Below are 21087 nucleotides of genomic sequence, written 5' to 3' on the forward strand. Positions count from 1 at the left end.
CTACCTGTTTAAGTTGCATGGCTGGTGAATTCTGACATTGAGAGGTAGACTACTGATTCTCTCTGGAAAGTTCCATTGTGTGCCTTTGGAGTCAGGGCCTCCCCTTTGCCCTCAGCTCTACAATCCACCTTTCAGTCGCACACTGTGAATAAAACAAGCCCAATTATGGTACTCACCAAATAAGCCCAAGGTGTTTACACTGTTTTGAGAACAGCATGATCTCACAGACTTGCACATAAATTAACCCATGTGCAGCAGTCCTCTTCTATCCATGGGGGATGCATTCTAAGACCCCTGCAGAGTCCTGAAACTGCACAGAGTGCCAAGCCTAAATATACTGTTTTTTTTCCTGTCTATATAAAGACCAGCAACAATAACTGATAATAAGAGAATAATTCTAGCAATATACTGTAATTAGAGATAGTGAATGTGCTCTATCTCAAGCATCTTAAGTTCCTCTTTGCACTATAGTAATATTTTCAGAATTTGGTTGGTTGGGGTCACTGAAACTGCAGGTAAGGGGGGCACTGTACTTAAACAACTGATCAATGCTGCTTTATAAAGAACAGCTGAAGTAGTGGAATTGGAACAAGATGGCAGAGAGTGACCGAAGCTGCCCTCCCTGGGCACTGCCACAGGATCTCAGCTGTGGGCGAGCAGGGTTTCAGCTACGATGTGGCAGCCTCAGTTCTCCGTTTCAAGAGGAAACTCCTCTTAAACTGACAACCAGCATTAATACTACCATGGCCCTGTGTGTCCCTGGGGAGTGGGGTCCTAGGGACATTAGCTGCTGTACAGTGACCAGGGAACCAGCTGGAAATGCTAATCTGTTAGGGGTCTGAATCTCAGGGTGCTGGAGCAGGAAGGAGGATAGCACCGTGGAGAGGACTCACTTAGGAGAAAGTGCACCAACAGTTGGGTGGTGGTGCACGCCTGTGATCCCAGCGGCTGAGGCAGGAGGATCGCGAGTTCGAAGCCAGCCTCAGCAAAAGCAAGGCGCTAAGCAACTCAGTGAGACCCTGTCTCTAAATAAAATACAAAATAGGGCTGGGGATAGGGCTCAGTGGTTGAGTGCCCTGAGTTCAATACCCAATACCAAAAAACAAAACAAAACACTAACACCTTATCTCAACCACTGCAGAAGTTGTGGTGGCCATCCAGAACCTTCTGTGCCATTTGTTTTCAAACAAAGTTTACAACAATGCAAACATCAGTCTGAGTCTTTGGGGAACTAGGCTGAATAGGAAAAGCCAAGCCATTTTACTGGCATGCATGAGATCCATAGGATTTGAAACCTTGGAGGTCTTTACTCCAGATGAATTCAAGAGCCTAGTTGGACATTTCACATGACACAAGAGTCCATGAAGTGAGAGGATGTCTCTCGAGGCCTTGGCTAGCACTGTCCCCTGGTTGCCACATACATCTGTTGTGGAAATTAGACGAAGGATGTGCATTTTTATAAGACGGAGACAATATCCATGTGTGTCCACTCAGAAGACTTGGAAGGAAGTGTGCTAGGGTGTCAGCACAGCTCAACACGAGCCATTGGATGGTGGATGGTTTTCCCACTTTCTTCCTTCTGCGTGTCCAGTAATTTCACAATGACCACATCCTGCTTTTGCAAATAGAAAACAGAGTTCTTTATAAAGGAAACGGGCACAAAGAAGGTTTTTTAGGGTAAAAGCACAAATTTAAAAAAAATTATGACTGTGGCATAAAGTAGAAAAAGCCTTTCAATAAAACGAATCATGAGTCCCTGCTCAGGAGGACTCCTTAAATAATGGTTTGCTGAACCCCCAGTGAGGCCAACCAATCCTGGCACCGTAAAGGTCAGGATAGCAATTCTAGGAATAGAAGTCGGCATTGGAGGCAAAATTTCAGCCTCTGGGTCTTGCAGAGGGGAAAGTGAGAGCGTGAGGAAGAATTAGAAAGGTTAATGAGCTTGTCCTTGAAAACCTCATCAGCTTTTTCAATCAACTTTAAAAAAAAAAGCTGAAGTTTTCTTTTGACATTAATTTCTACACCTTTAGGGATTAAATCAGCGGAGCTTTTAATGATCATTTTTTTTTTTGAGAATGTTACTAGAAGAATTATAGATGATTTAAAAATACCAGTGGCAAGAAATTAAATCTCTTCTATTCTTACCGCAGAATGTTGGCATTAAGGTCTCTGCTGCTTTTCTGAAAAATCCAGAACTCTAATTGGAAAGGTACCTTTAATGGGGTCCCTTGATGTTGCTCAGTGACCGAGGGCCCTGGCTCTCATCCACGACCTGCTGTCCGGCCCAGCTGTTGCTCTGTTTATCTGTGCTGCCCTGTGGCTTCACTCCCCCAGTTTATTTAAAGTCTCATCATCAAGAGACCCGTGGTCCTTCCTCAATAAAACATTAAAACATAATGCATAGAAGCATGCCTTTCCCCCCTCTATAAACAGGGATCAAAACAAAGCAGGAAGAGACTCTTAGAAGGGCGTCCTGGGATAATTGGGATGGCTCTGCGCTTGGTGTCCCTCCTGTGGGGGCTGTGCCTTCTGCAAAGAATGTGCAGTATCCAAACCTTCAAGGTCCCTGAGCACAGCGTATGGCAGAGACACGCAGATTTGTGTTTTTCCTTTAATTATGACTCTTCTGAGGAATCGCCTGTTGACAGGCTGCCATTTCAGGGGAGCTAGAAACCCTAGAATCATTAGCAGCCAGAACATCATGATGCTGCGGCGGGAGGAGGACAGCACCTCAGAGAGGAACGACTTGGGAGGAAAGGCGTGGGGGGGCCGGGTGGTGTCAGCAGCCGCTAACAAGCGCTTCCAAGCCACCCCAAGAATGACACAGATGATCCTTTCCTTGTTTTGAGGAATCCCTGCCACTGCTTGGTAGGCCGGGCCAACAGAGGCCAGATGGCAGGCACAGAGGCCCAAATACTGAAAAGCACTCTGTCTTCACACAGAAGCCTCCCACTGGACAGTGCCTGGTGATGACCTCTGGCGTTGGTGGGCAGGCCCCCGACACGCTGCAGTGGGGCCAGTGACTTGTCATCTTTCTTTCTTGCAGGGAGGGGACTGAGGCTCTGATCAGGGATTTCCCCAGCAACAGACAGCTGGTGGGGGCCCCCGGCTCACGCTCTCCCCCCAGACATGAGAGCCGGTGTGAGTTAGGGTCGCTTCCAGGCCTCTGGTCACAGTCATTCTGTGGAGAGGCAGAACATCACGGCAAGAGGGCATAATAGAGAGAAGCATTTCACCTCGTAGAGGCAGAGAGAGAGAGAGAGAGAGAGAGAGAGAGAGAGAGAGAGAGAGCGCCTGTCTCTGCCATGTTCTTTTCTCTAACGTGACCAAAGTCAATTTTACATGTGAAGGTCTTTCCAATAATTGGTGACCAAATGGGCAAGTCTACTGAGTGGAGGGGAGTGACAGGGAGTTGTGGGTGCAGCTCTAAGGAATGAGGAGTGGTCTGGGGCCTCCTTGCTTCTGGGGGCTCTTTGTTCCCTAGCCACTAGGAGGCTTTGGAAGAGGTGAACTTCTAATCATGTAATAACCCACCCAATTAAATATCAAGCTGAGTTCCTAGAGCAAATTCAACTTCACCCACCTAAATGCTATTGGTGTGGATTCAGAGAACATTCTAAACTGCAATTTGGATCCCCCAAATTAACCAAGCGGTATCCATTTCCCTTTTCATATTCCTCAACCTTATAGAATAAGCAATGATTGTGGCTTTAATGGGAACTTGTGTTTCACTGTCAAGATGGACCTCTACGGGTACTTGGCTGAATGGTTTTCTGACCAGGTGTGCTGCCTCCCTGGTTCTGGATCAGCATCGATGATGACACAGGTGCTGGCAGCCTGGCTCCGACACGGCACAGGACTGTGTGCTGGTTTATGTTATGGATGGCAAGCTGTGAAAGATGGAACTCTTCCTGGGGTAGTCCAGACATCATAGAGTAAAAACTCACAAAATGACAGTTTTTAGCCTGTAGTCATGGTCCATGGTGTCATGAAAGGGTTTCAACAACTCTACGGTGTCAGGATGACGGCTTAAATCCTTGGAATTACTGGGTTTCTGGGTGCTCTTACTCACTTGGAGGAAACTTGGGGACTTGTACAGAGTTGCGTCACACTGGAGCCTGAGGCAGATATCAGGAATTCCAATCTCATGTTTGACATTTTAGTATCTTTTTCATCATAACTTCTTGCAGTACTTTTAATTTTTAAAATTATTGTTTGAAAATATCATTTATCTTGATTACTGAGTGTGTTAATCAGCTTTCCATTGTTGTGGCAAAACACCCGAGAAAATCGACTCAGAGGAAGGAAGGTTTATTCTGCCTCACAGTCCCAGAGGTTTAAGTGCCTGGTCACTTGGCACTGTCACTCTGGGCCTGTGGCGAGGCGGAACACCATGGTGGGAGTGTGCAGAAGAGCAGAGCTGCTGACCTCATGGCAGCCAGAGAGCAAGACAGAGGAACACAAATGGAGAAACAGGACAGAGAGAGGAGAGGAGAAGTGGAGAGAAGAGGAGGGGAGGGCAGGGGAGAAGGGAGGAGGGGGTGGGGAGAAGAGAAAAAGAGGGGAAGGAACCAGGGACAAGATAGGCCTTCAAGGACACACCCCAGCGATCTACTTACTGCTCTTAGACCCCACCTCCGACATTCCCACCACCTCCAATAATGCTAACCAAATTATGAATGCATTACTGGGTGACGCCACAGCTGAGGTCAGAGCCCTGAGGTCCTACTTCCCAAGAGCCCCCTCCGTATACTGTGGCACTGGGGATCAGCCTTCCTTTCACACAGACTTTTGGGGACACTCCAGATTTAAATGGTAGCGCTGGCTCTTTATTCTGTGCCAGGTACAAAATGCACTGTGAGCCAGGCCATGCCAGGCTCACCTCGCCCAGGGGTGGCTCTTCCAAGGATGTGGTTTTGAAATAGATTCACCAGGAAGAACAGTGGACTGAGAAGTGATCCAGTGCCTCACGACCAAAGGAAGCAGAAGTGGGTTTTGAGAAGGCGCGTCCTCAGGTCACTTATGAGTCTGCCACTGATGTCCAGGACACAGGGCATTTTCTATTCAAGCCAACGCTGTTCAGACCTAGGTATTATCGGTGTGCGTGCCATCCTAGACGTAGCTCAGAAGTGTCCAGACATATCTTAATACCTGTTCTAAGCTAAGGGTGGGGAGAAATTGGTCCAAAGCCAGCTATTTACTGAGAGATTGGTGGGCTCTTTTCAGTTCGTGGCGCATTGGTGATTTTGCATCTTGATCGAAGGCAGTCTCAGCAAGTTCCTGTGCTCAGGTCGGGGTGCCTCTCACATGTCACTATAGACCCTATCTGTGGGGACCCGAGTGGGTAGCCAGCTCCGCATGAGCTTTACAGACTCTAGGCAGGTGCTCCGTGACAGCTTGTCATCTCCTGCCCACACCAAACACCTCCAGCTCCACCTCCTGCCCTGGAGCGTCCTCCTCGACCCCTGGCAGATGCCAGGCATGAGGCTGCACAGTCCAGGCATCAGGAATCAATGCTCCGTGGGATGCTTTGGATTGATGAGGGACAGCAGCTGGGGATAGCTCTTCTGCCCCACCTCCTCCAGGGTCTGTTCTCAGACAGAGTTTTCAGAGCCCTTGAGGAGATCAGCACTGGGTGGCACCTAATGGCGGGCTGGGTGAAGTCACTCACAGAGGCTCCCTCTTCCTGCTTCCCCTCCACCCCCGCTCCGGCATTGCCCTCTCTATTAAAGCCAGAGCACGAATGGCCTTTGCCTCGGGCTCTGCTTTCTGGGAAGCCCAGCTGAGACATATTTTTTTGTTGTTGTTATTTTTCCTGCAGATCTTGGTGCAATGAGACTGTCAGGGAAAATTACTCCAAAAATTATATCTTTAAATACCTCTCCTGCCTGTTATGGATACTTGGCACATACTAGATCATCAGAAGGAACGTTTAAAGGCACACGAGTCTCTTAAATGTGCAATTGTTGTTTAGGTTTCTTTCAACCGGGTTTCCATTGAATTCTGAAAAGCTGTAATTTTATTAATGGCCGCCGATAAGAAAGAAAACCTCTCTTTCTAAGCCCTATAAGTCCCTTGGTGGTGCCCAAAAATTGGGGACCAAGAGTAGTTGTCATCTGGCTGTGGTCTGCCCTAGTCTCTCTCTGTGGCTTCTCAACAGACTTCACAGCACACATGCTCGCCACCAGGGTGGGGCAGAGGAAAAAAATAACTTTATGCTGTAATTTTAAAATTATGTGTTGTGACCTTGGGGGGATACTTAGCATGTCCTAACCATGAAACCAGGACAATAGTGAAATTGAGGATTTTAGGGAAAATGTGTCTGGCTCTAAAGAACCAAGTAGTTTTATGATTTATGATTGTCAAGGGAAACTGAGTGGAACACACCATTCCCCAGAGGGGCCCTTCATTCCCTGAGAAGGTCTCTGGGTGACACTAGGACCTTGCTTGATGAAGTCGGAGGAGGGAGGGTCACTGTGCCCCCATGAGGATGGGCACAGAGCTGGCTTGAGCTTCGGCCATGCTCTTTCAGGTGACTGAAGGGGGAGGGACTGTCATACACACTTGATGAGTGTCGAAGAAGATGCCCGTCTGCAGGGCCTGAGGTGTTACGGACGGTGCAAAACAGGACTGGGAAGCCCAGAGCATGAAAGGGAAGCTCAGGGTGGGTGTGAGTGGAGACGACCAGGGGAGGACCTGAAGGAGAACATCTATGCTGAGGACCATGACCAGGGCCAGAGGGCAGGTCTCCTGGTGGGGTGCTCCTGGGAGAGGAATTCTGAGGAGATCCAATGTGCTGGTCGTGCTGTGATTGAGATGGATGTGGATTCGGGGCTCCACGACTGCTCCCTGGCCTCAGAAGAAACAATAGACAAACCCTCAGGTACACCAGCTGCATTCTTCTCTGTGGCCATGACACCAACTCACTCTCCAGATCCATCGGAAAACGTCAAAGCAGGGTCGCTTCCAGAGACGCCCAGGGCACGCGCTTGGTTTTCAGACAGCTCCGACAGGGTGTTTTCCGTTCTGCCGTAACCTGGAAACTGGGGCTGTGTATGCTCACCTGGGGAGGATTTTCCCTGCTTTCCGCATTTCGTAAGGTTATTAAATTATAAGCATATTCCAACTGAACCACACAGTGGTGGTATTCACGGTACTGATAGATCATTTCTGAAATTCCCAGGAAACAGCTCAGAATTCTAAAAGCTCATACCACAGTTTACTCTGAAGTCCGTTTATTGTGCCCTTCTCTTTCAAGACTTGACTTTCATTATAAAATTAATTAACAGATAATATTCTTGAGGCAGGACTAGCTCTGCTCAGCAGTCTGTGTAGGGTCTCAGGATGATGAGGTCATGGTTGGGGTGGTGGAGGGTGCTGGGGGGCCAGAGCTTCTGTCATTTGGGGTGGGAGGAGGAGGAAGAGAAAAGGCAGTCTCTTTCCCTAGGACATGAACTTCTATCACCTCATGGAAAAAAACCCTTCTCTCATGGTCTTTTAGACAATGGCCTTCGTCAGTCCATCCATCCACCCACCTATCTACCCATCCTCCAACCCACTCATCCATCCACCCATCCATCCACCCACCCATCCACCCATCCACCCACTTATTTCAGCATAGCCCAGCTCTGTGCTTGTGCTATTTAAACTTTAAAAGAAAAAGACTGCACAACATTTCTACAACCAAGGCCTTCGTCTCTGGTTTGGCTGCTTCTTCCTGTAAGCCAATGTTCCTCCAAACTCTCAGCCTGTGGGTGCTAATGAAGCTCCTGTCCCCTGCAGACCTTCGTCCGCCTGTCTCCTAACCACGGCCTGCTGTGGAGGCCTGCAGGGACCTGCCACACAACACTGCTCTACACAGGGGCTGAGAGGGAGGCCTGGTCTGTGGGGTTTGGATTCTGGCTCAGTCACTTCCCAGCTGTGTGGCCTTGAGCAAGTTCCTCTGGCCTTGTGTCCACAGGTGAAGCAAGGCTCTGGGAGCTCCCACTTGGTTAGAGAGCTGTCAGAATTGAGAGAGTGCTTGGGGCCTGGCCTCCATGGCCGGAGCCGTGACATCTTAATAGCCAGCCTGGCATGGACCTTCTACCTCCAGGAGACCCACCACCTGTGTGGCTATGGTGGCCAAACGGTCATGTGTGGGGGCCAGAATCCAGGAATAGGTTGGCTCTTGCAAAAACCTCCTACTGCCCCCAGCCTTCCCTTGAAAATGTCACCAGGTCTCCAAGAATTCTGTAATAACGCACTTTGAACGCCTTGTTCTTTTTTGTCAGGATCGTTTTCTGATCCATGACACCATCTCCTGTGACATCTATCAGCTTCATTTTGCTTCCCTCAAAAAAGACCTGACACAAAAATCCTGTCTTGGAAAGTCTCAAAAGCTGACTTCTTTTCTCCCTGTGCACATTTCTTCTCAGTCTTCCGCTGGTTTCTGGAAGGGGATCTTTTGTGAAAGGTGGCATTCTCGGCATTTGAAAGGTGTTCGTGCTCGAGACATTTCAGGCAGTGGGGCCACCCTGCATCTCTTTTGTACCTGTATCCTATTTCGTAGGACTTAAAGCACCGTCCTTTTGTTCTGCAGAATGTTCTTTTTCCTGAGTGTCTATGTGTCGTGCAGGGAAGGGTTTTAGAGACTGCGTAGTTCACCACCTGGGGTGGCGGCTGCGTCACTGACTGGGCTCATCTCAAGGGTAGTTTGATTTCCATCAAGTGCAACTTATCAGCTTTGTGCTGAAATAGAAGAGGCCCCAAAGTCAGGACAGAAAAGAAGAGAGGGGTGTTTTCCTTGCACTACTCATTATCTGGCTTCAGTCCAGACGATGTGTATTCCAGGTTCTCTTGGGTGGTAGGGGGTGCCGGGCAGGGGATCTGCATGGTAGTTTGCTCAAGAGCAGTCAGTGACGGTGGTCTGAAGACTGCAATCTCCTCCCTCCATGCAAACACCGGGAGGAAGAAAGGAGGGGCCCACATTTCTGTGACCTTTCCAACTGGTCTGTCTCCTTTCTTCCCCATTCCTGCCAGAGACAGGTGGAAGCCTCACAGAACAGGGAAGAGCCCCCTAGACCCGGGTGGGCTTTTGCATTTGTGTTGACTGGGATGCAGGGTGGGGGTGTCAATGACACGTGAGTGGCGTCACTTTGCCTCTCCAGGTTTCCATCCACACAAGGCAGTGAGCATGCACAGCATGGCCGACTGTCAGCACCAGCTGTCATCTGATACCCTGTTTACTTACACTAATCAGAACCCGCAGGCAAGGGTTTCCCAATAATGATCTGGGACATTCTCATGACAACACTGAATACTAAAGGGAACCGATTGTTATTTTTTATGAGATTGCTGCAACATTGAATACTAAAGGGAACCGATTGTTATTTTTTATGAGATTGCTTTTAGGCTGAAATCCTTGACTTCAATATGAATTTGAGGGTCAGTGGGGGTCACCCATAATGGCCTGTAGTCACCTATAGCTTTCTCCTCGCTCCGTGTCTGACTGTCTTTCCAGAACTCCTCTTAGGCACTGCTATGTCCCAATGCCTGCTGGACACTAACCTCGGCGAGGAAGCCAGGTCCTAGTCTTGATTCTACTCACTTCCTCCATGATCTTGAACAAATCATGCCCCCAACCTGCCTTGTTTCCTCCTGCAAGTTTACAATCACTTTAATTCTTTTCAACTCAAAGCATATTTTCTAATGACGGCAAGAAGATTGAGTTAATAAAATGCCTCTCCCTCCAGGTCCTAGAATAGTTGGGAAGATGGCATCGGGCTGGAGCAAATGGGTGGTGTTCACGTGCGCAGTCAACGCCACTCAGCTCCCAACTGCCCACCCAGGAATCATACCCAAAGCTCCAAAGCAAACCGTAATAACATCTGTGACACTTTTGTCAGTCTCACAAAATGAAAATGCACAAGTTAGCCATAAACAACGACAGGAAACAATAGCTCAGCGCGAGGAGGAACTCTGACTTTTAGCATCAGAGTTGTTTAGTTGAAAATGATATTTAAAAAGAAGACCTTGGGCACAATGAGTGACAGGAGAGTGCAGCACTGTGAGGGCTGTCATGATGAAGGGGACATTTCTGCTCCTGCTGTTGGCCCAGAGCCTTGGCTCTCTCCCTCGTGTTCTCAATGAGGTCATTGTCCATCAACAGCAGTCTCCCGTCTGGCTTCCCTTGTGACCTGTGAGACGCACTGAGCAGTGGGCAGGGAGGGGGCTGCGTCTGCGGGGCTTGAGTCGCCCCTTTCCTGGGCTGTCCCTTTTCTGGGTTGGCTCACCACTACCATGTTTTAACCATCTGAGCTAAAGTAGCACAGAACTGGATATAATGGGAGAGACATTTGGCAAGAGGAAAGAGACAGAAGAATCCTATTACATCTGATAATTTCTTAAAAATGTTTACTTATTTATTTATGTATTTTTGTTTTTAGCGACAAGGTGCTGGAGCGACCAATGGAAAAGATAAGACATCAGGCGAAAACGGTAAGATGACACGGTGTCCTGCCCCTTCCTCTTGCCCCTCCGCAGCCTTGGGCCCCAGCAGGTGTGGATCGTGCCTTCCATCCAAATCTGCTTACTATTTATGTCCCTGCGTCAGTCTAGAGTGGGTTTTAGCAATTCACAGTGAGCACCCTGGTCTGGCTTTACAAAGAAAACAGAGCTAGCTAAATGCGGTGATAAGAACAGTTTCCCTCCCAAAAGAGGACTCCCATTTGGGGCAACAGGATAATTACAATGCAAATATAGTTCTCTGCTTTCTTCATTAGGGTTGGTGAGAATCCATCCGAGTTGTTGTGAGGATAAAATGAGATCAAATGAGATAAGTGCTTTGAAAACTGTGAAGTGCTCAACTTCTGAAAGGAGGTTTGGAGACTTGCTCCCCGGTTCCTAGCACCCAGAGCAGGGTGCAGGTCCCTGGGGTGGTGCTCACGGGCAACTGGTGCTTTCAGGGTCACCAGCAGACACAAGTAACGGAGGAGATAGGAGCTTTGGCCTCCTGTCTCTGCAGGCTTCCCTACAGCCTTAAGTTTCAAAGTTTCAGGAAGGAGCATCATATGCTTATGGATTGGGAAACCAAGAAAGGTATGGGGGTGTTGGGGTGTGGGCAGGAACGGAAGCCAATGGAGGGTGAAGGAAGTGGAGCCCGCTTCGCCCCAGGTCCCTAGCTTTAGCAGTGAGATGGCAGATGACATCATAATGGAAGATCCCTGCAACGCGGAGGAGTCCAGCATGCCCCTGGATGATCTCACTTGTTATTAGTTACAGAATGAATCCTCATTTTGTGGGAAACAACTCTTGCCTCTAGTCAGATGGAATCTGTGCCGTGTTGACCAATCATATTGCAAAAATGCCAATCTCAAATGCACCTGTAAGGATTCCTTGGGGTCCTGAAGACACTCTGGGTTTCTGAAGTGAGTCTGCACTGGGGCCTGAGCAAGACTCAGTTCCCTCTGTGCTGTCCTTGTCCTTCTGGGCAGGGTCAGAGGGGTGACACCTGAGGTAAAGGGGTCATCACTTCAATAAGTAGAGGTTGTCCTGTTCAAAGCAGGGTGTGGGGAGAAAGGAACCAGGGTCCTTCCCAAACCCGGCTGTGCCTTCTTTGCTGCCCAGAGACTTTTCTGTCTGCTGTGAGGAGCTGGGTGTGTGTGGGATACTGGCAGGATGTCAGAGAACAGAGGAGGGAGAAGGGGGGGGGGTTTACAAGTGAGGAGGGAAATTATAGCTGCCTAAAAGAGGAAGAACCAGCTGCCTGACACAGGGGAGCGTCCTGCATGCAAGTCCCTGGAGGAGCATTTTGTTATCCTGCTGATTTTCCTGGTTCATACATTCACATCCATCTATCCCTGCAGTTCATCGTCACGGACCCTCCAACTTACCCTCGGAGCCTTACAGCCCGCAGGCTTCTTAGAGATCCTCTGCTCTGTCCATCCGCAGGCCTTCTGCTCTCAAAACTTCTTTCTTTTCTTAAAAATGCCTGAGGACCCCAAAGAACTTTTGTTTATGCTCCTCGTATCCATTGGTGGCTGCCATATTAGAAATGGAAATGGAGCCCTTTAGGAAGGTTACTTATGAATTCACTAAAAAAGTAATAAACCAGTTTTCTTGTTAACCTTAGTGACACTCTTTCTTTAGGAAACGTGATCACATTCCCGAGACAGAAAGGGTCTTTAGTGGCAAGGTGGCAGTGCTAAACCTTTCTGTACCTCTTGCATGTCCTGCTCAGCAGAGGACGGCTGGGTTTTCCTGCCTGCATCTGCATTCAGTGTGTTGTGACAATGCATGACACGCAGCCTCTAGACAATGTGAGACAAGGAGGTTTTAAAAAGCAAATATATTTGAAGGTCAAATAACATCTTTCACAGTAATACTCTCTTTCATAAGAACAAAACATGTGTTTGACCTCCTGGGATCCTCTAAAGGAGATAGGCACCCAGGGCTCCTGGTCCACGCGTGGAAGACCAGGGCTTCAGTGTCACTCCTGGCCACACCCGAGCATCCGGGAGTGTGAAGATGTGGGGCCGTGTCAGTTCTAGGTGCTCTGTGTGTGTGTCCCTGGTGCTGGCTTTCCCTGGCATCCTACCAGTCCTGGTGGGCACAGCCATGTCCCCAGCTTTGCACCAAAGGGATCTGTCAGCTATCACCGAGGAGGGGACTCTCTGCCGATCCAACGCGGGCAGTTCTTTCAGCTGAAAACGGGTGGAAATAGCAGTGGAAACAAGAGTGAGCCTTTTCTGGAGATATAAAAGTTAATCAAATGGAAAAATTGAAGACGCTATGAATAAAGCTCTTCATTATATAATTCTAGATATTAAAAGATATTTGCCTCTGAGTGGTAAAGGGGAACTAGGGATTATTGGATAATTATAGGATAGTGTCACTGTATAAATCTAAATTATTATCACCATGCTCTACCTTAATTTTAGGTAAAACTGCTTATGTATACTTTATGCACAAGATATATAATTGTAATAGTGTTTTTTTTTTGAGACTTTTGCCACTAAAAATGAACAAAGACAAAAGCCAGCAATGGCACAGCACAGATTGAGAAGTTTCTAGAAGTGGGCCAAGGGTCATTTTTCTAAAGCATCTGTTACTTAATCTCTTAAATCTTGAAATTTCCATTTTAACTTAATATTGCACACCAGTGAAATTCAAAATATATTACTGTCGCCCCAGCTGTCTAGGGAGGTCTGTGGTGTTAATGTGTTTCCCAATAATATCAAATGACGCTGCCTTCGTGTGTGCAAGGAGAGCGACCCCCCGAGGGGAAGTGTGCCCTGTGAAACCCCAAAGCACCATGCCATTCGGACAGTAGCTGCTTAACCATAGCGAACATTCCCACCTTCCGGAGCCATCTGCAAGCCAGCTTGTTTTCGTCCCAGGTTCTATAAATTTAATTGAGGCTTCAGCTTGACACAGAAAGAAAAAAGCTGATAGGTGCTTTGAAATTGTATCATAAAGATGTTAGGTCAGGAGCATTAACATTTCAGAGGGTGTGTACATTCTTGGGCTGCTGGAATTTTGTTACCTTAGTTAAAAATGATCTCGAGAGAGCTCTAGCTGGGAATCCGGTTTCCTGTAATTCTTGTTGTCATGGTATTTATTGACAAGAACTCTGACATACAGCTGGAACGTCCCTGGACGACTCCTCATTTTCCAAGATCGCAGTCTTTAAATATACAGCCCAACAAATCCAGATCTTCCTTATGGCTCTAGGTTTTGCAGAATTGCCGTGGCTCTCAACACAGAATCATCTGCAGTATGGATACAGAATTTTCAGAAATAATAGTTATAGATTATTTTTTAATTTAGAAAACAAATTTATCAGGACCTGGGCAACTCCAGTGACAAATCTCTGTCCATCTAGAAGCCTAAGTGAAAGTCACACATGTTTTCTAAGTACAGACACAGCCATCTGAATCTGGATTATTTCTCACACATTATCTGCTTGGACACAGTCAAAGGATGTTTTCATGAGACAGTAATTTCCCTGGATACTTTGACATGAATTTTGATATTGGAGACCCCAGGAGTTAGATTTCTTTGTTGCTGTGCACAGGTAGACACATTTCCGGAGGAGATGGAAGAAGAGATTTATGAGTACTAAGCCTCCCGATGGTGTGTGGAGGCTTACCCAAGCTAAATTGAGTTTCTAAAATGGGAAGGGATTTCTCAAGACGGTGAGCTGTGATGCATTTGTTTCCAAAGGCTCTGCCTCGGGGGCGGAAGGCTAGGAACACATCTGCTCCCAGGGAAGAATCCCTTAAGTCCCCGCTGCAGGGAAGCATCACCCAGAGCTGCCCAGGGGCCTTGCGACAGCTGCTGCGTCTTCCTGGTGTGTGAGCCCTGCAGAGGGCAGAGGCTCCGGGCTTGAATAGGCGTGCCCCCTCTTGCAGCTAGAGCCCTGACTTGAGATGGCTTTGGTAGGTGTGAGGGTGTGCTAGGAGCTCGTGAAATGCAGCCTGATTTGGTATGGTTGATTACACGATCGCTAATACTGGGTGAGATACAATGCAGCTGTGCCAGGATTTACTCCCATTTTGAATAAAACCCAAGCCTTAGGAGTTTAGCTTCCTCTCACCTTTGGATTTTGAGGGAACCCACCACAGGTTCACATAGAGTCATTTTCTTATTTTTCTGCTATCAAGTAAGTAGAGAGAGAGACAGCAATTGAGGAGGACCTGTGTTCATAGACATATTTACACTTCCACTAACTAAGCCAAGTGACTTTTAAAATAAGAACTAGAATCCAAATGCTCATTTCCAGAGCACTATCCATTCCAACCCTGCCCCTGGGCTCCACATCACCAGCTGGAGGCCACCTAGGAGACACCACACACTTGCATTTACCGTTTGGTGGTCTTGGTGCATGATGAACTCCCAAGACCCACACCTTGATTGGGCAGGTTTCACCTGGGCTGCACTCCTGTCTCTCCTGGCCCTGTGCACATGTCAGGTGAAACCCCGTGTGACAGAAGTTTGAAGCAAGGGGAGCTGATGTTGGATGCAGGGACAGAAAGTGGCTGAAGGGCATTATCATGTCCAGGAGAAGGTCAGTTTGGGCAGGAGGCGCTCTCTGGGTGACCTTGCCCCTGTGCACACCCAGCTAGGTTGGAAGGCTAGAGGCAGAAATGCAGCTTCTACAAGGGCTACAGAGGGCTGATGCCCTTCAAGAGCCTCCCACAGCGGCATGGCTCTGTTCAGATTCAAACATGGCACGTGATCAGGTCAGAGATGAGGACAGATGCAGGGAGGAGCAGCAGCTGGCAATTGGGACTTTTGCTGTTCCCGTGGGCTGGAATGTCAAGGTGCCTGGAGGCCAGGGGCGTGCAGCCCGGTCTACCCCAAGGACGAACATGCCAGTTCTGCACACATCTCAAGAGCTTAGCTGCAAACTTACCATGCTGGGACAAACCTCCGGAAAAAGGCAAAAGCAGCTTACAGTGTGTAGCAGTGACAGGAATCAGAGACGCATTGTTTATAAGTTCATGGCTGCACAGGGGTAGGGCAGCTCCCTGCAGTTTCCCATCTCTGGGTGCTCACGTGTCCAGACCACAAAGCCTTCGATCTGCCGTGGAACCAGTGCTGCAGAGCTGGGCCCCCTGAGCTGAGAGGCCCCGAGGGCCGCTGTGCGTGCCACACGAAGCTCACAGGAAACTCAGAAAATGCTGGTCTCCATCTGGGTTCGTCTGCTCTTTCTCTTCTCCCCCCCACCCCATATTTTAAGCTATCACAAAGAGAAAAACACTTGAAGCAGGAGTGGCTGGGATCAGGGGAGAGTCCTTTGTGCTGTTGGCTCTGACACTCCCATGAATCTGCATTCCAGAAGGAAGAGGCAGGTGTGCAGGTGGCTTCTGCTCTTTATCCAGATGGGGAAAGGGCAACATTGTGATTGCTGATTAAGCGGACCTCTGACCCATCGGGGCTCCAACCAGCCTGCTTGAGATGTGAACTGTGCACCCAGCGAATCCCGGTGAAGGTTATTCCATGGATTGCTGCTGTCAGCGCCTTTATTACCATCGATTTTGGTTACAAGAGTGACGTTTTAAAATTTGTTTGCCCTTCAGGTTGAGCATTATAATCACATCAATGAGCAGGTACAACCTCAGATAAACACAGTGCTTCTAATCCGCTGTCTGTGCTTGACACCTTGTTAACAGAAGTGGAGATCTGTGGCTGTCTCTGGGTCTAATCCTTTGCCTCTGTAAGGGTTGCACAGTCTGAAAGTGGCCTCGTGTGCTTCCCTCTCTCTGGGCCCTGGTGGCCTTGAGAGGACTGGGAGGCTGTCTCAGGAGAGGTCTCTCTGGAGCTCCGGGTTTTCCCCAAGGTCATCCTGTAAGAGAGGTTTTGGTCACCTGGTTTGAGGTCCACCCACCAGGTTTTCTCCCTTTCTTCTCTGTCATGAGTTCTCTGATGACCAGAGACCAGAGACTTGTTGATAACCCCGTGGGGCCTGGACCCTTGGAACAGGGTGAGGTTAACAGGCAGCATCTTGGTCAAGCTGGAAATCATGTCCCCACAGCACTGCCACTGATGTGGCTAGCAGTCTCTGGCAGATACAGGTGGCCTCAGGCTAAGGACAGGCACAGCCAGGCTAGTTTTCACAGTTAAAACACTGAAATGGTGTACTCGGTGTCCTCCTTCCCCCCCCCTCCCTCCCCTCCTTCCCTGGCTCCTCCCCTTTCTTCCTTTCCTTCTTTTGGAGATTGAACATTGGTAACTCTAGGCAGCTGCAGACCGAGCCTTACTCCTCATCCTACACAGAAGGCCCGCAGGCCCGAGTGAGAAGCCGAGGTCATGGAGCGTGCGGGGAGGATTGCTATCAGGGTCTTCTTAGGCCCATGGAATGGCTTCAACTAGGGCAAGGCTGGTCCTTCAGAATCCAACGCCAACGGGAAGATAGGAATGTCTAGTTAATCCATTATTTCATCAAAAGAGAACATCACAACAATTTAAAGATCTCAGTTGGCTTTTATTTGCAATTCTAGAAGCTGGCAACACCTCCACGTGTGAAACAGACAGGTCGGAGGAGCGGAGCAGAGGAGACGGACTTTATAGACAGGAGGGCGAACAAAAGCAGAAACAGAGCCGAGAACAGATTGGTCTTTCAGTGACTTCCCTGACCAGGGGAGAGTAGAGGGGCCTCCCTCACCATGCCAGCTGGAACTGACCTGGGCTGGCCAGCAGTTCTCCTCCCTCCCTCCTGGCTTCTCAGAAGCTCATAAAGCGACTTCAGAAGGAGGGACTCCATTTGATGGGGCCTGTTGGGCCTAGTGCAGGATTCAAACTCCTGGTCTCCTCTACATTCAATTTAACAGTTTGTACGGAGACAGTATTTCTCATGGGCTGGAAAATGTTTTGCTCTTTTAAGTAGGCCAGGACAGTTGTAATCTCAGGGAGACCCTTGGCCGGCAGTTCTGGAAGTGAGAGCCACCTTGAACTGCCGCTGCTCCACAGGGAAGATGGCTCCAGTTTGTAGGTTGGCATTGGTGGGGCTCCTCTGGGCTAGGAAAGCGTGTGGGTGCCCATGCTCCTTCCGGACCCCAGTGCATCAGCTGATGTTCTGCAGAAGGTGCGTCTTCCTCTCCGGCTGGATCTGTCTTCCCAGCTACTTCCTGCAGGGAAGAGAGCCTGCCTGAGCTCTTCTCCAGCATACCTTCCAGTACCTTCCAGGACAGCATCTGGGGACTGTCCAGAGTTGTGTAAATTCCACTCAATGGATGGATCGTTTTCTCCCAGCCTTCTTAATCAGAAGCAAATTGGAGTTTCCAATCAATACTCATTAATCTTGGAAGATTTGGGTCAATTCTTTGGACTGTTCAATCAGACATGGTGATTTTGCTCCCAGTATATTTTATTCTCCCCTAAATGGGACTTTTCCTGTTTCCAGGAGGGGCACAAATTTTCTTAGTTTTAGTCAAGCTGAGAACATGTTCAGTGCTGAATCATCTTTTTTAGAATTCAGAGTGTGAGTGTGGATTATTTGGGCCCTATGCTAAAGCCTAGCCCAGCAGACTGGCTGGTGATACTGTGGCTTTGCCACCTGGAGGGCAGGAAACTTGCTCTGGGGCATAGGGAGAGCAGCTGAGGGTCACCACACAGCAGAGTGGGTATGGAAATTACAGCAATTTCACCCAGCCCCCTCCCATGCTCTGAAGGCGAGACTCCAACAAACGTTTGTCATTTCTCTGTTTTTTTTTTTTTTTTTTACTATCCATGAAGGACAGAGCCAGCTGCATCCTCTGTAGGTCCCAGTGAGAAATGAAAGCACAGGGCCCCTTGTTAGGAAGTGAGAAGCAGAGCATTAGACGAAGCCCCCTGCGTGTTGCTCAGTCACCCGTCCCGGAAGCCAGCCTGTGACGAGCGTTGCAAACAGACTTGATTTTTTAAAAAAGGCAATTAAATGTGTATTGTTCATTTCACAAGCCGTTTTCTTTTGGGCACTTTTAAACTACTATCCTGCTTTAACACAGTGAATAGATCATTGGCGACGTTCTGGTGTTAATAATTCATTTGAGGGTCTGAGGTGGTCTGTGAAAATGGTTTGCCCTTCTCTTGATCCAGAAAACCCCACAAAATCAGGCAAATCAAGAGGCTCAAATGTTCAGGTTTAAGAACACTCGAGAAACTGTCCAGGCCGTGGAGATATGCATATCCAAAAAGCCATCAAGTATCTGAAAGCCATCAGTAGGTGCCTTTGCAGGGGTAGAGCATGGGCCTTAGTTGTGCCAAGGACAGACCAGGGAAGTGATCTAAAAAGAGTTTTTACACATTCTTTGCATGCAGAGTGATTCAGCTGAGCTAGAGGGTTTAGATGCAGATTCCCAGGTCGTCCAGCACGTCCAAGAGAAGGGAACTGTCCTTGCAGAGCTCAAGGTCAGGTCAGTCCTTAGGTGAACTCCCTTGCCACACCAAGATGATCCTCACCAAGAAGGAACAGACTGCTCCTCAACCAGAAGACGAGGATGCACAGAAGAAAAGGCCTCCCAGAAAAAAAACAAAGAAATAAAAACTTACGACCAGAAAACAAATTATGCATAAGATAAATGCGAATAAATGTAAAAGAGAAAAATTACTTTGAATCTCATCAATTTCCCAAATGAAGGGCATAAAACTTCCCTGCTGTTTTTATTTTTCCTTGCTTTTTAATGGTCTTGGCTAAAATTCCTGGATTCCTTTATTCTGGTTGTAATTTCGTATGATTTCTCACTTGGCACTGTACCTTGTGGTGGGAAGAGGGCTGCCAAGTCCTGGACACATGGAGAGGCAGTTCTAAGCCCCCTGCTCTTGCATCTGGGTGACTGCGACTCCTTAGTCCAAAAAAAAAAAAAAAAAAAAATGGCAGCCTCTGTGCCCGGCCCTAAGGAATAGGCACCTTCCACTTCCCGCTCTGGAATGCACCCTGTGAAGGAAGCCAGTCGCCATGTCAGATGTCTGACCGCCCTGAACCACCCCACTGTGGGAAGCCCAAGCCAGCCACATGGAGCAGTGCATGCAGAGATGCCAACCAACCGTGACTGCACCAGCTGTCCCTGCCCAGTGCCAGACCTGTGGCTGAAGAGCCCTTCAGATGGCCGCAGCACCAGGATCCTCTGACTGCAACTGTAGGGGGCGGCCACCCGAGCCGGCAGCCCACAAACTGGGAGAAAAGTGTCAATTTTTGGGTTTTGACTTCTCAATTCTGGGACACTTCATTCCACAGCAATAGTTAACCAGAACACACCCACACCGCTGATAATGGCTAACTACCGCCCTCCTCTGCCCCGTCCACCCCCTCGTGCATCCTGGGGTGATCCTCTGCCCCATCCCTCCCCCTCATGCACCCTGGGGTGTTCCGCTTGTGCTGCTCAGGATGCACTGTAACCCCTAGCGACCAGGAGAGGGATGCTGCATCCCAGTGTAGACTAGCTTTCCTTCTCTCACTTGTTTATTTATTCACTCATGAAATATCCTCTTAGCACCTACTATGTGCTACACACCACAATCAGAGCTGATGGTGGGCTATTTTAAAAACACAATGGTTGGGGGGGACAGGAAGTCCTTGAGAGTGAATCTGTCAGTCACGGTCCTGGAAGGAAGTAGATGACCCAGCCTGGCTGGGTCCTTGCAAAGGGCATGTGCACAGGTGTGTGCTGGTAGCATCTGAGGACGGTAGTGGCAGGTCCTGTAGAGAGGTAACCAGAATCCAGGGAGGGGTCTGGGCGGGGACAGCCTGACAGGCCATATGACCTTCTGTTGAAGGGCACAGCTGTGTCATGGCATAGGGTGTATGTTTAGCAAATAAAAATACAAGATGCCCGCTCAGCTTTCAATTTCAGATAAACAGACTAAGGCAAACCGTTTTGAATGTATCCCATGCAATGTTTGGAATATAGCTACACTAATTTTTTTTTAATCTGAAATTTGGATGTAAGTGGATATTTCATACACTATGTGGCAACCTGAGAGAGAGAGGCAGACCTCCCTCTCTGCCTTCTGGTCACCTCTGGGGCCACCCACTGGACAGACCCAAGCAAAGCCACAGAGCTGGGGTTAGATGGAGCGAGGAAGGTGTGGGAAAGGTGCAGGGAGTGGATCTGGAGAGGCAAGAAATGAAACCTCACTTGTACCCAGGGTCTGGGGTCTGCTTTTAGTCTTCCTCAATGCACATCCCTCCTTGACCCTTGTGACAGGTCGTCTCTGCCCGTCAGATCTCTAACTGAAAAAAAAGAGCCTTTTATACTCTTAAGTATTCTCAGCAAGAGTGTTTACTACACTAACTTTGGATTGGCTTTTCTCAAGAAACAAAGAAAGGGAAAGAAAGAGGAAAGAAAGAACAAAAAAGATACACGTGTCCCATCAACGCCACTCCTTTGTTTTTCATTAGTGTCCTTGGCTGGCTTGATGCATTTAAAGGAAGGAGGGCAGTCAGACTTGTTTTGGGAGGGGGACAGCTCTGACGTGCCTAGAGCTGTTAGGCTGTTCCCATGAAGAACAAGAGATATGTTCTTCTGAACTGACAAGAGATATGTTCTTGTCAGCTGAAGCCCCTTCACCCGCCTCTGGTGCCATCCAGAAGCAATGGGGGAGGCCCGCTGGCTGGGGGTGCATACT

At 48.6% G+C, this 21087-nt stretch overlaps 1 protein-coding gene across 1 annotated transcript in view; it reads left to right on the forward strand.

Moving 5' to 3' along the window:
• PCP4 (Purkinje cell protein 4) overlaps positions 1-21087 on the forward strand; it is a 51419-nt gene that overhangs the window by 14651 nt on the left and 15681 nt on the right. Inside the window, exon 2 of the mRNA XM_081302055.1 lies at positions 10425-10476. Within this exon, the coding sequence (XP_081158181.1) occupies positions 10425-10476 (52 nt within the window). The remainder of the gene's footprint in view (positions 1-10424; positions 10477-21087) is intronic.

This window comes from Spermophilus citellus (assembly GCF_964194105.1).
Source record: "Spermophilus citellus genome assembly, chromosome: 7".
Lineage (NCBI taxonomy): Eukaryota > Metazoa > Chordata > Mammalia > Rodentia > Sciuridae > Spermophilus > Spermophilus citellus.